At 44.0% G+C, this 19,041-nt stretch overlaps 1 protein-coding gene across 6 annotated transcripts in view; it reads left to right on the forward strand.

Moving 5' to 3' along the window:
• Nucleotides 1-80: 80 nt before the first annotated feature.
• The window catches only part of HECTD4 (HECT domain E3 ubiquitin protein ligase 4), a 183,852-nt gene continuing 164,891 nt past the window's right edge, over nucleotides 81-19,041 (forward strand). For all 6 annotated transcript variants that reach the window (XM_029921457.1, XM_029921458.1, XM_029921460.1 and 3 more), the window contains exon 1: nucleotides 81-412. In XM_029921457.1, the coding sequence (XP_029777317.1) occupies nucleotides 236-412 (177 nt within the window). In that variant the 5' untranslated portion in view covers nucleotides 81-235. The remainder of the gene's footprint in view (nucleotides 413-19,041) is intronic.

Consider the following 19,041-nt stretch of genomic DNA (forward strand, 5'->3'; position numbering starts at 1 on the left):
GTCCTGCTCCTCAGGGCGGCGGCAGTGGCGGCTGGGCTGGGGTCTCCGGGGCCGGGGGTGGGGGGGGATGGCGGATCGGACCGCCTAGGGCGGAGCTGCACAGGCGAGGCGGCGAGCGGGGCGCTGCAGGCGGGCGCGGCGGCGGCTGCTATGGACTGGTGATCCCTGCGGCTCCTGCTCGCATCTCTCCCGGGCCGGGCGGCTGCTCCTCACCGCCAACCGCTCAGCCGGGGCCATGGGCTCATCGGCGGCCGCGGCAGCTGCGGCGGCGGCGGCCGCGGACTCGGCGCAGTGGCTCTCGGTGAAGGAGGAGACCATCTTCCTGCACGACGGGCTGATCCGGGTCACCGACCTGGCCGAGCTGCCCAGCGAGATCCTCGGGGCCCCGGAGGCCGCCGACACCGACTTGGAGGTGAGTGGGTCTGCTCCCCGGCCTCTGTCAGCGGATTAGTCCACCCGGCCCGCATCCGCGGGATCGGGCCATCACACCTCCGCCTCACCCCAACCCCGAGGAAGGCTGCCCCGGCAGGTGTGTGGGCGCCGGGCGGACAGGTGGGGGGCCTGGCCGCAGGTCCGCAGCCCGCCCGCCTCCCTGCCTCCTCCGGGCCCCAAGCCCTCCGGGGATTGCATTTGTGGTTTCACTGCGAACGTTCCGACACCCGGCATTTTATTAGACTATCACCCGGCACGGCCTTCACGCCTGGAGGAGCCACCGTCGCCTCCCTGGCTGTCTCTCCCCTCCCCCACGGACCCCCTGGACTCACTTCCAGGGCACACCCAGGTTGCTTAGCTTTGGGGACATTTTAATTTTAATGGTGTACACCTCGCCCTTTTTAATTCCCAGTTCTCTGTTGATTTTTTTTTTTTCTCCCGGGGGAGGACAGTGGCAGCTGTCGGTCCGTGATGGGCAATCCAGCAACTTCTCTGTGTCGTGCCTGGGATTGACACGGGGCCTTTGTCAGGGAAGCGGGCGGTGTGGAAAGCCAGGGTGATGCTACAGGGGCCCTACGTGCGCTTTCCGTAAAGGGTCACGGGCGCTTTAGGCCTCAAGGCCTTTTTTTTTTTTTTTTTTTTTTTTTTTTTTTTTTGTGGGCTCGAGGGTCGCCGAGAGGCCGAGGCTTCGGAGCCGTGGCAGGTGCAAAAGCAAATCCCCGCAATTGTGGTGCCGGGTTTGGGGGTAGAAGGAAACCGAATATGCTCGGTGGATGAGAACTTTACACCGACTTCACTTGGTTTCGTGTTTGCCCAGAGGTGGGAATACTGGCAGTATCGTTTCATCGAGGCCAGAAGATGCTGACGCTGTCCCCCTCCCCCCACTTTGTGGGATGATATTTTGATGTGTAGGTAGCACGGGGTGGGGGGGTTCATGAAATTCTTGGTGTCGCAAGGAGGACTTTATGGGGTAGGGCGCGTAGGGCTGGAGAGGATGGCCTGTCTTCTGGCTAAAAACGGAATGAGAGAAATCTTTTGTGTTTTGCGGTTTTGCATGCACTTTGGCTTTCAGCACAAGGAACGTTTATAGAAATGGATTAAAACCCATTACTGTGTGTTTCTGGAAACGGTAGTGATCAGATCGCGTTGGCCAAGGGGTAAGGGCGTGCTTGAGATGCGAGTGCGTTCTCCTGTGTTTTGTGTCTGGATTTGAGCTTGAGCCTGCTACATTCCCATTGTGAACTCTTAATTGACTTATTTTACAGTCTGGCCACCGAAGAGGGAAGATAACAAGTTGGTAGGGAATTCCTAACATGGAATTATAGGTTTATTGTGTCTCATTTGGGCCTGTTCTAGAAAAAGGAAGCATCTGAGTGTCTTCTGGGCTTGAAAACTCAAAGGGCATTATGCTCTAATAGTGGAATCTTTTTATTTAATTGACTTTGTTGTATCTGGAATATGGGAAGTGGACGCTCTTTGTTCCTTAGAGACTAAGTTCACAGATCCCACAATTTTATAGGTATGTAATTTATTTATTTTTAGGATTAAAAAGGTACGAGTAGTTAAAAATACCTGAGCTATTAAGTTGGCTTTCTAAGATGTTTACTGCATAAATGTATTGAGTATTTGTCAGCTGTTTCCACAGAAGAATGATCTTAGAGAAAGAACCTCTCAGAAACCAGTATGTGTATGAGTGATAAATACAACGGTCAGTGGCTAAGAACTTTTTTTCATTTCTGTCCATATGTTATACAGGCTACATAGTGTCTGTAGAAATGTGTAGCTAAGAATGTTTTTGTGGCTATTAGATTTGTGTTTGTGCTGGTGTATTCACATTTAGTTACTTAATAATAGTAATACTAAGTGTATCCTGTGTGTCAGACATCATCTTTTTTTTAAAATTTTTTTTAATGTTTTATTTATTTTTGATACAGACAGAGACAGAGCACGAGAGGGGGAGGGGCAAAGAGAGAAGGAGACACAGAACTGGAAGCAGGCTCCAGGCTCTGAGCTAGCTGTCAGCACAGAGCCCGATGCAGGGCTCGAACCCACAAACGTGAGATCTGACTTGAGCCGAAGTCGGAGGATTAACCGACTGAGGCACCCAGGCGCCCTAAGACATCATCTTATTAAGTTCCCCAAGGGATCCTAGTAGCTAAATACTGTTACCCATTGTATACCTAACTATAAATGTTACACCCATTGTACAGATGAGGCAAATAAAATGCAGAGTAGGTATGCGACTTGCTCAAGATCCCACACACAGAGCTGGGACATTAACCCAGGTCTATTGGTCTCTAACACATCTGCTTCATATCATAACATTCTGTTTCCGTGCAGTATGATACTCATATTTGTAATTATTTAAAATTTCATAACTGGCTAATGATAGAGTAGTAAACAGATGCCTTTATTTCCTTTCTAGTAATGTATTCTTTTTCATACTTGAGGAAGATTAGAGGTTCCTCACCTTTAAGAAAAATTTTTTTAATGTTCTTATTTATTTTTGAGAGACATAGAGAGCCAGTGGGAGCAAGGGAGGGTCAGAGAGAGGGAGGCACAGAATCGGAAGCAGGCTCCAGGCTCTGAGCTAGCTGTAAGCACAGAGCCTGATGCGGGGCTCGAACCCACCAACCGTGAGATCATGACCTGAGCTGGAGCCGAAGCTGAAGCCAGACACTTAACTGACTGAGCCACCCAGGCGCCCCTCCTCACCTTTTTAAAAACTAACTTTTGAAATGCCGCCACCTCTGCGAAGTACACTCTTCCAGGCCTCTCGCTCCAGTGGACATCTGGCTAACCAATGGCCATATGTTCACAGGGTTTTTTAGTGAGATAGAATCCTTCAGGTGACAGTTTTGGATCATGACACATTTGGATTGAACCGACAACCTTATGGGGAGCCTGAGTGGCTCAGTCGGTTGAGTGTCCGACTCTTGATTTTGGTGCAGGTCTCACAGTTTGTGAGATCGAGCCCCTTCCCTTGTTAGGCTCTGCGTGGACATCACGGAGCCTGCTTGGGATTCTGTCTCCGTCTCCCCTTTTTCTTCTCAAAAATAATTAAAAATATAAACATTTAAGCTGACAGATTTATGGTTGGCAAACAATGCATAAGTGCGTGCTAACTACAGTAGAGTCTCAGAATTTTGCAACAAGAAGACCTTGGAGATAAGGGCTTCCCTCATTTTAGAGAGCAGTTATCTGAGATCAGGAGAGGCTATGACTTGGTAGTGAAACTAGTTATGGCAGGACAGACAAGTAGATCTTGGCTTTCCTGCCTTTGAATTCCAGTGTTCTTTTCACTTGTAAGTGCTGCTCAGAGTGAAATGTCAATTTCAAAAAAAAAAAAGAACCCATGCTACGAAGTAGATCAACATTGACTTAGCATTTTAACTTAAACAAGAGCACAGCATTTGAATTAAAATTTCTTCCTAGTTAATTCTAAACAGAAGTGTTTTGGGGGGTTTGTGTTTTGGTTTGGTTTTTTTGATAATCTTTACACCCAAGGACAGGTTTGAACTTATGACCCTGAGATCAAGAGTCACATGCTCTTCCAACTGACCCAGCTGGACTCCCCCCCGAATTTATTTTTGAAATAAATAGATAGGGTATAATCAACACATTTCTTCAACAAGTATTTGTAGAATTCAGAAGTGGGTGGGGCCCACCGTCCTGGGTGTTGAGGACACAGCAGACGATAAAATAAAATCTTTGTCTTTATAAATTTATTTTTCAATGTTTTTTATTTATTGCTGAGAGACAGCACGAGCAGGGGAGGGTCAAAGAGAGAGGGAGACACAGAATCCAAAGCAGGCTCTAGGCTCTGAGCTAGCTGTCAGCACAGAGCCTGACGCCGGGCTCGAACCCACGAATCGTGATTGTGACCTGAGCCAAAACCGGATGCTTAACCGACTGAGCCACCCAGGCGCCCCAAAATCTTTGTCTTTAAAAAAACTTATTTTAGTGGGAGGATATAGACAGTAACAAGTAACCAAATACATATTGTGTACGTGTAATATGACAGGCCGTAAGTGTGGTGGAGACAAGTATAGCCCGGTAGGAGGAACGGGGAGGAATGGTGGAGAAGGGTGCCGATCCACATAGGGGCAGGACGGGCAGGCGCAGGATGGCATTTGAATAGAGACCTGAAGGAGGCAAGAGAGTAAATATGGTTGCTGGGGAAAGCACATCCTGGACGGAGGACCGCGGGAGCCAAGTCTCAGAGGGAAGCATCCTCAGCATCCTTAGTTTGGTGCTCTGAGCCCGGTGAGTGCAGGGGAAGAGAAGGGTGATGGGAGATGCAGAGTCTGGGATGCAGAGGGAGCAGGGCTGGTAGATAATAAGGACTCCGAATCCGCTGCAGTGTATTAGGAGTGCAGAATGAGGTTTTCTTTGGGTGTTTAAAATAGCTACCTGTGTTTATTTTAATTCTATGTTGTTGGCAGAAAGTGAAAGCATGTAGGAAATAATTTTTTTAAGTGTGAAATAAATACAAATTGAAGAAATTTTTAAAAGCTTAAAAACGACAACTCAAATGGTGCATTTGCATTACATTTCATAGAACATTAGTCTTTTTGGTTTTTTAAGGGCAGTTACAAGAAAAAAAGCAACAGCTTATTTGTGAAGTTCCAAAAGATTTCTGCTTCCTATCTCATTTTTCCTTGCAGACTCCAGTGGGGACAGACATTGCATATACAGATATTGACAGGGAAGCTAATTGACTTTCCCAGACTGGCCAGGATATTTTGTATTCTACAGTTGAGACTGATTTTGAACTCAGGTATTTTTGTTAGTGTTTCTGATTTTTCATTGTGTTTGTTCATAAGGACCCACCCCGTCCCCGAATACGCACACCAGTTCAGAAGACATAAACATGAATGTTCAGGGGCACGTGGGTGGCTCAGTCGGTTAAGCGTCGGACTTCGGCTCAGGTCATGATCTCACGGTCCGTGGGTTCGAGCCCTGTGTTGGGCTCTGTGCTGACAGCTAGCTCAGAGCCTGGAGCCTGCTTCGGATCCTGTGTCTCCCTCTCTCTGCCCCTCTCCCAGCTCACACTTGTGCACTCGCACGCGCTCTCTCTGTCAAAAACAAAAGAAAAACTTAAAAAAAAAAAAAAGAACATGAATGTTCATGGCAGCCTTATTTGTGTTTGCCAAAAACTGGAAAAAACAATCTAAACATCCATCAAAAGGTGAATGGATAAACAGTGCTGTTTACACTGAGTAGAAGAAGCTAGACAAACAGGAATACATATTGTAAGGTTCCACTTATATGAAATCCTAGAAAATGCAAACTCATTTATAGTGACAGGAAGCAGATCAGTGGTTGCCTGGGGATGAAGGCGGGTTGGAAGCGATAGGAAAAGGGGTTACAAAAGACCACAAGGACACTTTTGGGTGATGGATACGCTCCCTGCATATGTCAGAACTCATCAAAGTGTACATTTTAATTATATGCAGATTACTCTGTGCCTGTTCAATCTCACTACAACAAACAAACCCCACACAGGCCCAGTGCGCTTGACCGATACTCTTTAGGAAATGAACCAAGGCTCTGGAGGATTTGTTGTTTGTTGTGTGTTGTTTTACTGTGTAAGTGAAGGAGCTGATCACCTGGAATTAGTTAAGGCTTTTTAAAAAATGTTTATTTATTTTTGAGAGAGTGAGAGAGAGAGAGCGCAAGCAAGCACGGGGGAGGGTCAGAGAGAGAGGGAGTCACAGAATGGGAAGCAGGGTCCAGGCTGTGAGCCGTCAGCACAGGGCCCGAACCGGGGCTCGAACCCATGAACCACGAGATCATGACCTGAGCCGAAGTCAGATGCTCAACTGACTGAACCACCCAGATGCCCCTGGAATAAGTTAAGGCTTTGAATACTTGGGATATACTCAGATGAAACCTTTGAGATGATAATTTAGATTTATAAATGTTGGTCTCTTCTCCTAGGAGGATACCACCAGCCTGTTTATCTTTTGGCCACAATCCTTTGGAAGGGGCTATGTATTTTTATAGAATTCCAAATTCTCAATTGGGAAGAGTTACTGAATAAATGAATAAAACTGCCCTTGCTCATCAGTAGAATTAATTACCATGTTACTAACGAGCACTGAAAGAAGAGGGGTGCTCAGTGGGTTAAGCATTCGACGTCAGCTCAGGTCATGATCTCACGGTTTGTGAGTTTAAGCCCTGCACAGAGCCCGCTTCGATCCTCTGTCCACGTCTCTCTATGCCCCTCCGTGTCCCCAAGTAAATAAAAGAAAAAGAAATGAGCGTTGGAAGAAGAGCTGGTGAATTTGAGCAGGTAGCTCGACCAGCTCTCAGGTTTGGCTGGCTAGCTATAACGTTAGAATGAGGTACCTGCTGACTCTGAGAGGCAGTATTACCTAGAGGTCAAAGTCAGGTTTGAGGAATCAGACCGGGACCGAGATTCTAGCTCTGCCCCTTACCGGCTGTGTGACTTTGGGCAAGTTCCACACCTTTAGTAATCCCTAGTTTCTTCTTCCACTGCAACTTCTTTGTCATCATTGTCCCCACCTCTACTTGTCACCCTGACCACAGTGTCAGCATGTTGTGTGCCAGGCTCTGTGCTAAGCACTTCACACCCATGATCTCATTCAGACCTCACAAAAACTGTATAAGGTTGTTACTATTGTTATCCTTACTTTACGAATGAGGAGACAGTGGCACAGAAGTGAAGTAACTTGACAAAGGTCATGGCGTGAGTAGCAAAGCTGAGAGTGAAATAGATTTGTGGGACTCTGCCCCAGGGTCTAGGCTATAAAATTGTGTTCTGCCTCATCTTCTGTAAGAGGGGAACAATAATAGGATTAATGTAAGGACTAGATAAGGAGGGATGTGCTTATTTACATCCTGATAGTGTTCAGCCGTCTTTGTAAGGTGCTGCGATGCTGGAAAGTTACTCATATTCAGTCAGCTGCACATTGTATATGAAAGCAAAACTGTGCCATCAACAGGATTTTTTTTTTTTCTTGTAGTGGATCATGGAGATAGTAGGGTTTCTAGGCGTGTGTGTGATCTCTCTGGAATTTTCTTTCTTCCCAATTGTTTGCAGTATGGCTAGGCAGATGAGATAACATTTCAGTTTTCCTCCAATTGTATGTCTAAGATCTTGCTGAATAAATCAGACTTGATTATTATCTGTCTTCTTGGCTTCCATATTGACTGTCACAAAATACCACCTGTTGGCCAGGGCTGCTGGGTGGGTTGTCACGCACCTGTTCTTTCCCAAGTAATAAGTTACCTGTGGCTATAATTATGAAAGGCTTGTCAGGTCCTGAAAGGGCTCCATGCTTTCTCCTCCCTCCCCCTTTTTCATCTTGTTTTACAACGGTGCTTGTGGGATGAACACAAGGAGTGAGGTCTGCTTTGTAAGATGTTTAGTCAATAGTTGGAGACAAATGTAAATAACAGCAGGTGATCACCTATGGGACAAATGCATAGTTACTTCAAAAGGAGAAGCGATTGTAGGTATAAGTACTACTTTGATCTTGCGTTTAAAAATTTCTTTTACTGTTTTTAATTTTATTTTTGAGAGACAGAGAACGCGATCGGGGAGGGTCAGAGAGAGAGGGAGATACAGAATTGAAAGCAGGCTCCAGGCTCTGAGTTAGCGCTCAGCACAGAGCCTGAAGCAGGGCTTGAACCCACGAACCATGAGATCATGACCTGAGCCGAAGCCGGCAGCTTAACTGACTGAGCCACTCTGGCGCCCCTGATCTTGCATTTTAAAACACAATGTATATATCCATGAAACAATCTTTTAAATTTAAATTAAATAGTTTTTTTAATTAAAAAACTTTTAAATGGGGGTGCCTGAGTGGCTCACTCAGTTAAGCAACCAACTCTCTCTTTTTTTAACGTTTATTTATTTTTGAGAGACAAAGTGTGAGTGGGTAAGGGGCAGAGAGAGATGGAGACACAGAATCTGAAGCAGGCTCCAGGCTCTGAGCTGTCAGCACAGAGCCCGACGCGGGGCTCGAACCCACGAACCGTGAGATCATGACCTAGCCGAAGTCGGACGTTTAACTAACTGAGCTACCCAGGCGCCCCAAGCATGTGACTCTTGATTTCAGCTCAAGTCACAATCTCATGGTCGTGAGACTGAGCGCCGAGTTGGGCTCTGCACTGAGTGTGGAGCCTGCTTGGGATTCTCTCTCTTCTCTCTCTCAGCCCTCCCCCCAAATAAATAAAAACATTAAAAACATTTGTCTAAATGAATATACGAGTACTTCCTCATAAAAAGTAGAAAAATGGGTGCTTGGGTGGCTCAGTCAGTTAAGCTTTCAACTCTTTTTAAAAAAAATTTTTTTAATGTTTATTTTTGAGGGAGGAGAGAGAGAGAGAGAGAGAGAGAGAGAGAGAGAGAGAGAGAGAGAGAGAACGAGCGGGGGAGGGGCAGAGAGAGAGGGAGACACAGAATCCAAAGCAGTCTCCAGGCTCTGAGCTGTCAGCACAGAGCTCCATGTGGGGCTTGAACCCATGACTGTGAGATCATGACCTGAGCTGTAGTTGGAAGCTTAACTGACTGAGCCACCCAAGTGCCCCAAAAAGATTTTACTTTTAAGTAATCTCTGCACCCAAAGTGGGGCTTGAACCCAGAACCCTGAGATCAAGAGTCACATGCTCTACCTACCAAGCCAGCCAGGTGCCCCAAGATCATTTTTGAATGTGTATTTTTATGTGTGTATATATACTTTTCCATTATTTTTTTTGTCTTACAGAAAAGATGTGTTTACATATCGTTTCATAACTTAAAAAATTTTTTTTAATGTTTATTCATTTTTGAGAGAGAGACACACACACACAGTATGAGTGGAGAAGGGGCAGAGAGAGGGAGACAACAGAATACAAAGCAGGCTCCAGACTCTGAGCTGTCAGCACAGAGCCCAATGCGGGGCTAGAACCCATGAGATGTGAGATCATGACCTGAGCCAAAGTCAGACACTTAAACACCCAGGTGCCCCCGTAACTTTTTTTTTTAATGTTTATTTATTTTTGAATAAAACAGAGATAGAGCACAGTGGGGGGAGGGGCAGAGCAAGAGGGAGACAGAATCCGAAGCAGGCTCTAGGCTCTGAGAGCTGTCAGCACAGAGCCTGATGTGGGGCTCGAACCCACAAACCGTGAGATGATGACTTGAGCTGAAGTCAGTCACTTACCCCACTAAGCCACCCAGGTACCCGCCTTGTTTTGTAACTTTTTTAAACTCAACGATCTGGTTTAATCTTCCTGTATCTCCATACACAGATCTATCACTTTTTTTTTTTCATGTTTTTTCTTTTTTTAAGTGCTGCTTGGGACTCCCAAAATACTGGTTTATTTAGCTATTCCCAGATTGGTGGGTGTCCTAGCTTCCTGTTGCCATACTAACAAATCATCACAAACTGAGTGGCTTAAAACAACACAAATGGATCGATCCCTACATTTACTCTTGTTTCTGGAAACTGAAAGTTGAGAATGAGTGTCACTGGGTTAAAGTCAGCTGTTGGTAAGTCTGGTTCCTTTTGCAGGTTCTCGGGGAGAATCTGTTCCTGCCTTGTTCACAGCTTCTAGTGGCTCCTTCCTCCATCTTCAGAGTGTGTGGCCCTGGTGTCTGATCTGTCATCAACGTGTCTTCTTTAAAGGACACTTGGGCGCCCCCCAGCCCCAATCCAGGGTTAGCTCCCCATCTCAAGATCCTTAATTTAATCACATCTGCAGAATCCCTTTTGCCATCTGACATCATATTTACAGGTTCTGGGGATTAGGACTTAAATATCTTGGTTGGGGGCATTATTCAGGTTACCCCAAAGGGTATTTTGGTTGTTTTCAGCTTTTCAGTATTAAAATTGGGCCTGCAGTACATACCTTGCATGTCTGTTGTGCACATTTTGGAATGTTCCCTAGAGTAGCTCCTAGGAATTGCTGGGTCAAAGGTGACCATTTTAAGTTTTAATTGATATTGCCAAATTGCTTTCCCAAGTGACTGTCTTATACTCCTGAGTGACAGTGTTTGTTGGGACCTCTTTTCCTTACACCCTCATAGAGGTTATTTTAGAACTCATGGATTTGCTTAATTTTATTCTTTGCTTGAGCCAAGGGCTTTTGCTCCGCAAGAGGAAGCCAGTGGGTGTAGCTGGGTACGTGGGCCTGCGTGCCGTGCCGTGGTCAGCCGAGAGAGCCAGAGAGGGCTGCTGGCGCTGCCCGCTGTTATCACTTCTCTTCAGGGACCTCTCTTGCGGCCTGATCTTCCTTGTCTTCTGACATCCACTCATTTCGGTCAGTAATCCAGTTAATCAGACCATGCCCATATTTAGGCAGCACAGAGCAACTACTTATTTTGACGATCTGGGGATGCTGCCAGAGGCCAGCATGGCCAGGGAGCTGCCCGCTCTGGCCCCTGAAGTGTGTTCTGAGTGCGTGGTACTTGTTAGGTAGACGGTTTTGACTCAGATTGTCTTAAAATTTCTCTTACGTGCCAATATAAAGGGGTTCTTCTATGTTGTTGTTGTTTTTTAATTGTATGAAAAGGGGCGCCTGGATGGTTCAGTCGATTAAGTCTCTGACTTTGATTCAGGCCATGATCTCATGGCTCGTGGGTTCGAGCCCCGCATTGGGCTGCGTGCTGACAGCTAAGAGCCTGGAGCCTGCTTTGGATTCTGTGTCTCCCTCTCTGTTTGCCCCTGCCCTTCTCACGCTGTCTGTCTCTCACAAAAATAAATAAACATTAAAAATTAAAAAATAAAAATATGGGGCACCTGGGTGGCTCAGTTGGTGAAGTGTCTGACTTCGGCTCAGGTCATGATCTCACGGTTTGTGGATTTGCAGGTCATGACCTCATGGTTCGTGGGTTTGAGCCCTGCGTTGGGCTTTGTGCTGACAGCTAGCTCAGAGCCTGGAGCCTGCTTCAGATTCTGTGTCTCCTTCTCTCTCTGCTCATCCCCCACTCATGCTCTGTCTCTCTCTCAAAGATAAAGAAATAAACATTAAAAAAATAAAAAAATTAAAAAAACTGAAAAATAAGTGATATTAAGTTGATTGTATTTTTATGTTATGTAAAACTTTTTTTTTTTGCTTATAAAGAAGTAAAAAGTGGGTGTTGTAGTAGAACACAGAGAAAACACCCATATGTGTAAGAGAGAAAAGAAATATCCTTTGTTTGTACCATCCAGAAATAGTCATTAATTAATCTTATACCTTTTCCTTCAGTTCACATTTTTATATGAAACAAAATTGAGATTATATGCTATATACAGTTTTGTATCCCTTAACCACTTACTGGGAGCAGTTTTGTCAAATTAGATTTAAAAACATAATTTTTTTCATGTATTTATTTTTTTACTCAATTTGTAAATGTTCTTGCACTGCCAAACTATGGGCGAGAATTTAGAGAAAGAAATGGTTACATGCACAGCCCCACCACCCACCAGACAGTATATTAAAACTTGATTCTTGTACATTTTTATAATTTCAAATAAAAACATAATTTTGTTAGGGGCACCTGGGTGGCTCCAACCAGTTGGAACTGGTTGGTTAAGTTCCAACTTTGGCTCAGGTCATGATCTCACAGTTCATGAATTCAAGCCTAGCATTGCAGAACCTGCCTGGGATTCTTGTCTTCCTCTCTCTCTCTCAAAATAAATAAACAAACTTTAAAAAAATCAATAAAAACTTTATTTACTTATTTATTATTATTATTTTTTAAAGTTATCTCTACACCCAACATGGGGCTTGAACTCATGATCCTGAGATCAAGAGTTGAATGCTCTACCAACTGAGATAGGCAGGTGCCATCTAAAAACATAATTTTTAATGGCTACATAGTGATTTATAAACATAATTCTTAATGACTACATAGTAATTTATTGATGTACTATAATTGACTTGTATGTTGCTGCTTTCTCCTCACATCTGCTTTTTTTTTTTTTACATCTGCTATTGTTTTCAAAGTTTATTTATTTATTTAAGTAATCTCTACACTTATTGTGGGGCTCCAAGTCACAACCCCAAGATCAAGAGTCACATGTTCTTCCAACTGAGTCAGCCAGGCTCCCCAATCTGTTTGTTTATTTTTGAGAGAGAGAGAGAGAGAGAGAGAGAGAGACAGAGACAGAGAGAGAGAGAGAGAGAGAGAGAGAGAGAGAGACAGAGCATGAGTAGGGAAGGAACAGAGAGAAGGAGACAGAATTGGAAGCAGGCCCCAGGCTGTAAGCTGTTAGCACAGAGCTCAACGCGGGGCTTGAACCCACGAACCGTGAGATCAGACACTTAACTGACTGAGCCACCCAGGTGCCCCAGCCAGCTCTGTTATTTTAAAGATAATTCCAGAGGCACCAGGCTCGCTTAGTTAGTTAAGTATCTGACTCTTGATTTCGGTTCAGGTCATGCTCTCATGGTTTCCGAGATGGAGCGCCACCTTGGATAATTCCACCTTGTAGGAGGCCAAAAATTTTTTAGTGTTAATGTTATTTGTTTGATTACGTTTAGTAAATTATACATTTGTAGTGGTTATTAAAGAGTGTTTCTGTGCTCCATTACTACGGACTGTTTATAATTTAAGGGGATTTTTATAGTGCTGTATGCTTCCTCTCCTGTAATGTTGAATATTTCTGTGGAGCTTGGAGTTTAGAAAGTGCTATTAAGAATAATTGTAGAATAATTAATGCTCCGTGATGGGACACTTGGGGTGGACACACTTGAATCCCTCGTGTTTCTCCTGAAACCTGCGGTTGACTGAATTACTAGGTCATAGCACAGTTTGTAGCAATTTTAGATTAACAATAGGAGATGCGTAATTTGCAAACCATTTTATGCAAATTGTAGGTTTAGTAATGCTGATAACTACAGATGCATCAGGCAAGTAGTGGTTTTATACAAACAAAATATTAACGTTCGGCGTGTGTTTGTAATGGATCTTTTCTGTGTTTGCTGTATTGGCTTTGTGCCTTGTAGTTTGCTTTACCGATTTCAAAAGAGCAAAGACTAATATAATAGATGTAACTATTTACACGACAAGAGTAGAAAATCTGGACTTCCTATCTATTCACGTGGTTGCTTTTCTTACTGTTGAAATAAAATAATTAAGAATGTTAAAGGGAAGGCTGTGTCAACATATTTTCATCAAAACAGTGGTAGATAATAGAATTACCAAGAAATAAAGTATTTCTTGATTCTGATTCCTCTGTGATTATCTAGTCGCGGCTTACCTCTACAGCAACTACTGGTTTATTTAATCTAGAAAGAAGCAAATGATGAAAAGTAAAAATACATTTGGGGAACTTTGGAGGAAGCATTTTTTGGATGAGCTTATAAGAAAAAAAAGTTTTCCTTTCCCTCCGGGGTTTTGAACCTGGAAATAGAATCCGGACACCATCTATAAGAGTTCAGGGGATCTGTTAACTAGGATGGGGAAAACTGTATCTTTATTGACTCGTACCGAAGGTGAAATTCAGCACTCCCCTCAAACATGAATGGAGTCAGCAAAGCCCAGCGGCACCGGTAGAAGCTATGACTTTGTATGACTAGCGCAAGTCATAGCTACTTTCAATATCATATCACAGATGTTGAACACATTGTGAAATATTGTTTATGCTCACCATCACTTAGAACGTATGGTAGATTGGGGTGCCTGGGTGGCTCCTTTGGTTAAACATCGGACTTGATTTCAGCTCAGGTCATGATCTCATGGTTCGTGAGCTTGAGCCCCACGTCAGGCTCTGTCCGTTAGAAGCTGTCACCCTCTCTGTGTATTTCTGTAGCACTGGCTTATAAAGTCATTTATTTTTATTTGTAAGCTCCGTCTCCCTTACTGCATTACAATGTCTGGGGGGGCAGCCACTTCATAGTACACATCAGGGTAGACCTGCTAATGTCGTTCAGACATCAGATGTGGATGGAACTGAATGCTAGAAAGGGCATTTAGAACAAATTTGAAAGGGTGAGATTTAATAAATAACATCATGCGTTGAGGATGCAGGTTAATGGAGAATAAGAATAGGTAATTGTTTTTGATGAACTAAAGTAGCGTAAGTAAGACTTTAGGAATTTTAATTGCAGTTATGTTTTGCAACTTTTTTTTTATTTGTTTATTTTTTATGTTTTGCACTTTAGATAAGAATGTTGGTAATGCTGGAATATGGATAAGGAATATGGAATTAAAAACCTTTGAATTAAAACAAAACAAAACAAAACAAAACAAAAAAAACCTTTGAATTTGTATAGAGCCTAACAAATTTTGCATAGAGAATATTGAAATCCTCAGAGATTTCTGAAAACAGCTAGATTAGATGGAGTTCATTGAAAATACCTTGCTTTGATCATCATTCTAAAAATCTTACGAATTTTGGGACAATTTTTTGGATACTTCAGTTGGTTGAACGTCCGACTTCAGCTCAGGTCATGATCTCACAGTTCGTGGGTTCGAGCCCCACGTTGGGCTCTGTGCTGACCACTAGCTCAGAGCCTGGAGCCTGCTTCGGATTCTGTGTCTCTTTCTCTCTTTGGCCCTCCCCTGTTCATGCTCTGTCTTTCTCTGTCTCTCAAAAATAAATAAAATGTTAAAAGAAAGAAAAAAAAATGCTACTACCCATGGAGCACATAGTAGGTGCTAACGGTGTGCTCAAAAAGTTTCACATACTTAATTCCCACTGCTCATGCGCGCTCTCTCTCTCTCTCAAAAATAAATAAAAACACTTAAAAAATAAAAAAATAAAATGGGAATGCCAAGTAATATCACAACTATGTACTTTGCAGATACTGAGTGACACAAGGAAACTGACAAAACTCAAGTGCTTTTCCAGAGATCTTTTCCTTTTCCTATCCAAGAAGATAATATATAAACTGTGCTATAATATATTTAAATATTTATGATATGGCTAGCTACCAGAGTTTAAGTGCCCCCACCTTTGCAGAGCTGAGGGTATCAGTAGCACATTAAATGTTATAAAGTATCTCCAAGAATCAGTGCAAATATATATTACATTTCTACTATGTGTAAATCTCTCTTCAAAGCACAGGCGAAGTTAAAAAATTTTTTTAATGTTTTATTTATTTTTGATACTGAGAGAGACAGAGCATGAGAGGGGGAGGGGCAGAGAGAGAAGGAGACCCAGAACTGGAAGCAGGCTCCAGGCTCTGAGCTGGCTGTCAGCACAGAGCCTGACGTGGGGCTCGAACCCACGAACGTGAGATCTGACCTGAGCCGAAGCTGGAGGCTTAACCGACTGAGCCACCCAGGCGCCCATCACAGGCGAAGTTTAAAAAGGAAAAACCTGGGGTGCCTGGGTGGCTCAGTCAGTTAAGTGTCCAACTTCAGCTCAGATCATGATCTCATGGTTCGTGGGTTCGAGCCCCACATCGGGCTTTGTGCTGACGGCTCAGAGCCTGGAGCCTGCTTCACATTCTATGTCTCCCTCTCTCTCTGACCCTCCCCTGCTCATGCTGTCTCTCTCTCTCAAATAAAATAAAACAGTAAAAATAATAATAATAATAATAAAAAGGAAAAAACTGTATTGCTTGTATTTGAAAAACTACCAATTTTAATCACCTCATTTCTATAAAATAATATTTCATTTACCTGCTACTCAGACATCTAGCATCCTTACCCAAAACAAATGCAAAATTTGAAGACATGAGGAAGCTATTGGTTTTTGGGAGCCTACTGTGGGCCAAACATTGTGTTAAGTATCCTGTTTCAGTGCTTCCCAAACTGTCTGAGGTAAAGAACCAGGTTGCTGTTTTTTTCTAATCCATTGCAGAAGAAATCTTTTGTAAAATATAATTTAAAAGTTACTACAAAAATAATGTGGAAAAAAAAAGACATAGACCACAAGTCCCAAGTTTACTATGTTCAACAGATATAAAATCAGCCTGCCAAACGGTTCTGTTTCTAACTGCACCACTCTCAATTTCTGTGCTTTCCTTGTCACTATAGGTTCGTGGTAAGCAGCCCAAATGTTAGGAGCACTGCTCTATGTACAACCTATTTATTTTCCAAAGTACTTTTAAAAACCTCCAATTAAAAAAAATTTTTTTAAGTTAATTTATTTTTGAGAGAGACAGACAGAGAGTGAGCAGAGGAGGGGCAGAGAGAGAGACACAGAATCCAAAGCAGGCTCCAGGCGCTGAGCTGCCCCCACAGAGCCTGATGCGGGGCTCGAACCCACGAACAGCGAGATCATGACCTGAGCCGAAGTCGGACACACTTAATCGACTGAGCCACCCAGGCGCCCCAACCCTCCAACTTTTAGTAGTGACCGCAATAGGTTAAAGGAACTCAGTGACCTCGGTGGGGGGGGAAGCTGGATTAATGATTTTAAGATCCTTTCAGCCCCACAAACTGTAAGATTCTGAATGCTGAAGATGTGAGGTGACTGTTTGCCTAAGGACAGCCATTTTTGTCACACCCATGGAGGGAGTGAAAGAGGAGAGGCGATAAAAGAGACAGGAGAGTAAGCTCAGAGGAAAGGAATGAGAATTGAACCGGGAGGCAGACCCCAAGGGTGAGGGGATGTGGGCGAGCAGGATGGAGGAAATGCCAACTGCGGGAACATCCACTCGGGAGCCCTCAGGGTGGAGGTGCGGTTCTCTCACCAGTCAGTTTCTGAAAATCACTCATGGGGATAATTAACCCTAAGTCATGAGAAAGAGCTTAAAATATCTTATAACCAAGAAGTGGAAGTTCTGACAGGTGGCAGAGCTAGCCTAAAAGGTGGCTCGATGTGTCAATGCCAAAGCCAAGAGGATTAACCACTAGGCTCACTCTGTAGGTCCACACAACTGCTGAGCCTCCTGCATTTTGAGGTTCCAGCTCATTTACCTAACACTGCACTCAGTGTACCTTCCTTCTTTAAATCCCAAAGGCTGTACCATGTCCTGTATGGCCCCCCAAGTTGACCTGCAAATATTCTAAAAACAACAGGCAAAGAAAGTGCCGTATACTGTAGCATCGTATACACTTTAAAAAACCAGTCCTGGGGCGCCTGGGGGGTTCAGTCAGTTGAGCATCCAACCGAGTTTCAGCTAGGAGGTCACAGCCTCATGGTTCAGGAGGGCGAGCTCCACGTCGGGCTCTGTACTGACAGCGCAAAGCCTGCTTGGGATTCTATTGCAACTCTCTCTCTGACCCTCCCCTGCTTGTGCCTCTCTCTCTCAAAATAAATAAACATTAAAAAGCCCTGTGCCGGGCACCTGGGTGGTTAAGCATCCAACTCTTGGTTTTGGCTCAGGTCATGAACTCACCATTCAAGGGATGGAGCCCCGCATCAGTCTCCCAGGTGACAGCACTTGGGACTCTCTCTCTCTCCCTCTCTCTGCTGTGTGTGCACACACACACACTAAATAAGTAGATGGATCCACCACACCGGCTGTGAGCCCGAGTTTAGGCCCCGGTGAGCCTAAACCCGTAATAAAGCCCTTTGCTTTTGCAAAAAAACAAAACAAAAAAAACAAAAAAAACCAAAAAAAAACCAGTCCCATGAAAAATATTTATTTGCTGAGCACGTAAGTATCTGTTTAACTCCAGAAGCAATTAGGGTGACATTTCACCACCAAATGGAGCTACTTAGAAGAAGTTAAATCTGTAGGATCAGAATTTGAGAGGACTGTTCTAGTTCTCACTGTGAACCCCCTCCTCCAAATTATGTGCAATTACCACACATAGCCTTGCGACCAGAGAACCTTTGGACTCAAAGTCCTGTCTCTTTAAACGTGGTCCTTGAGGCATCATCTGTACTCTCTAGAACTGTGCTAAGCATATAACTATGCGTCTGAAAGGATTCATTATTTGAGTCATTTCAAAGCTTTCCTACTGGTCTGCTAACAGAACTAAAGCTGCCATTGGTAACACACAAGTTTCTGATTATTTCATACTTTAAAAGTTTCAAAAATACCATCCCTATCAGCTGGGTGGACTGTTGCCTTATGGAGACTTATTTTGTCCAGGGAGACAAGCAAAGGCCCTGAGGCAGGGAACCTTTGGGGCCTGCCAGCCTAATTTATGACAAACACCAGAAGGCCAAGGTGGCTGCAGTGGAATGAAGGGAAGAAGGGGACATAGCAGAAATTGAGGTCAGAGTCTGATCTGCGTGGACACCTCTGGGGACAAGACCAGCTCACTACACTGGCGGCTGCTGGGGAGACAAGGCTAGGAAGGGCTTTCCCTGAATTTCCTTTTCTTTCTTTTTTTCTTTTTCTTTTTAAAAATGTGTGTGTGTGTGTGTGTGTGTGTGTGTGTGTGTGTGAGTGACAGAGAGAGAGGAAGAGAACACGTGCTAAGTAGGCTCTGTGCTCAGCACGCCCAGCGGGCTACACGCTCAGCACACCTAACCTAGGGCTTAATCCCATAACCACGAGATCATGACCTGAGCCAAAACCAAGAGTCGGTCACTCACCTGAGGCTTAGCTGACTAAGCCCCCCAGGCACTCCCTGAGTTTCCTTTTCAACCTTTGAAATCTTGAACCATGTGTTGCTTTCCTAAAATTCTTAATTAAATAAAGCACCTCTTGAAGCAATAGGTCACACATATAATTTATGTATTCTATTACATGACAGGAAATAGGAACTTTATGCATATAAAATGAATGATCAAATGCTGCTAACATTTTTTAAAATTT

The sequence above is a fragment of the Suricata suricatta genome, chromosome 14, assembly GCF_006229205.1.
Source record: "Suricata suricatta isolate VVHF042 chromosome 14, meerkat_22Aug2017_6uvM2_HiC, whole genome shotgun sequence".
NCBI classification, from domain to species: Eukaryota; Metazoa; Chordata; class Mammalia; order Carnivora; family Herpestidae; genus Suricata; species Suricata suricatta.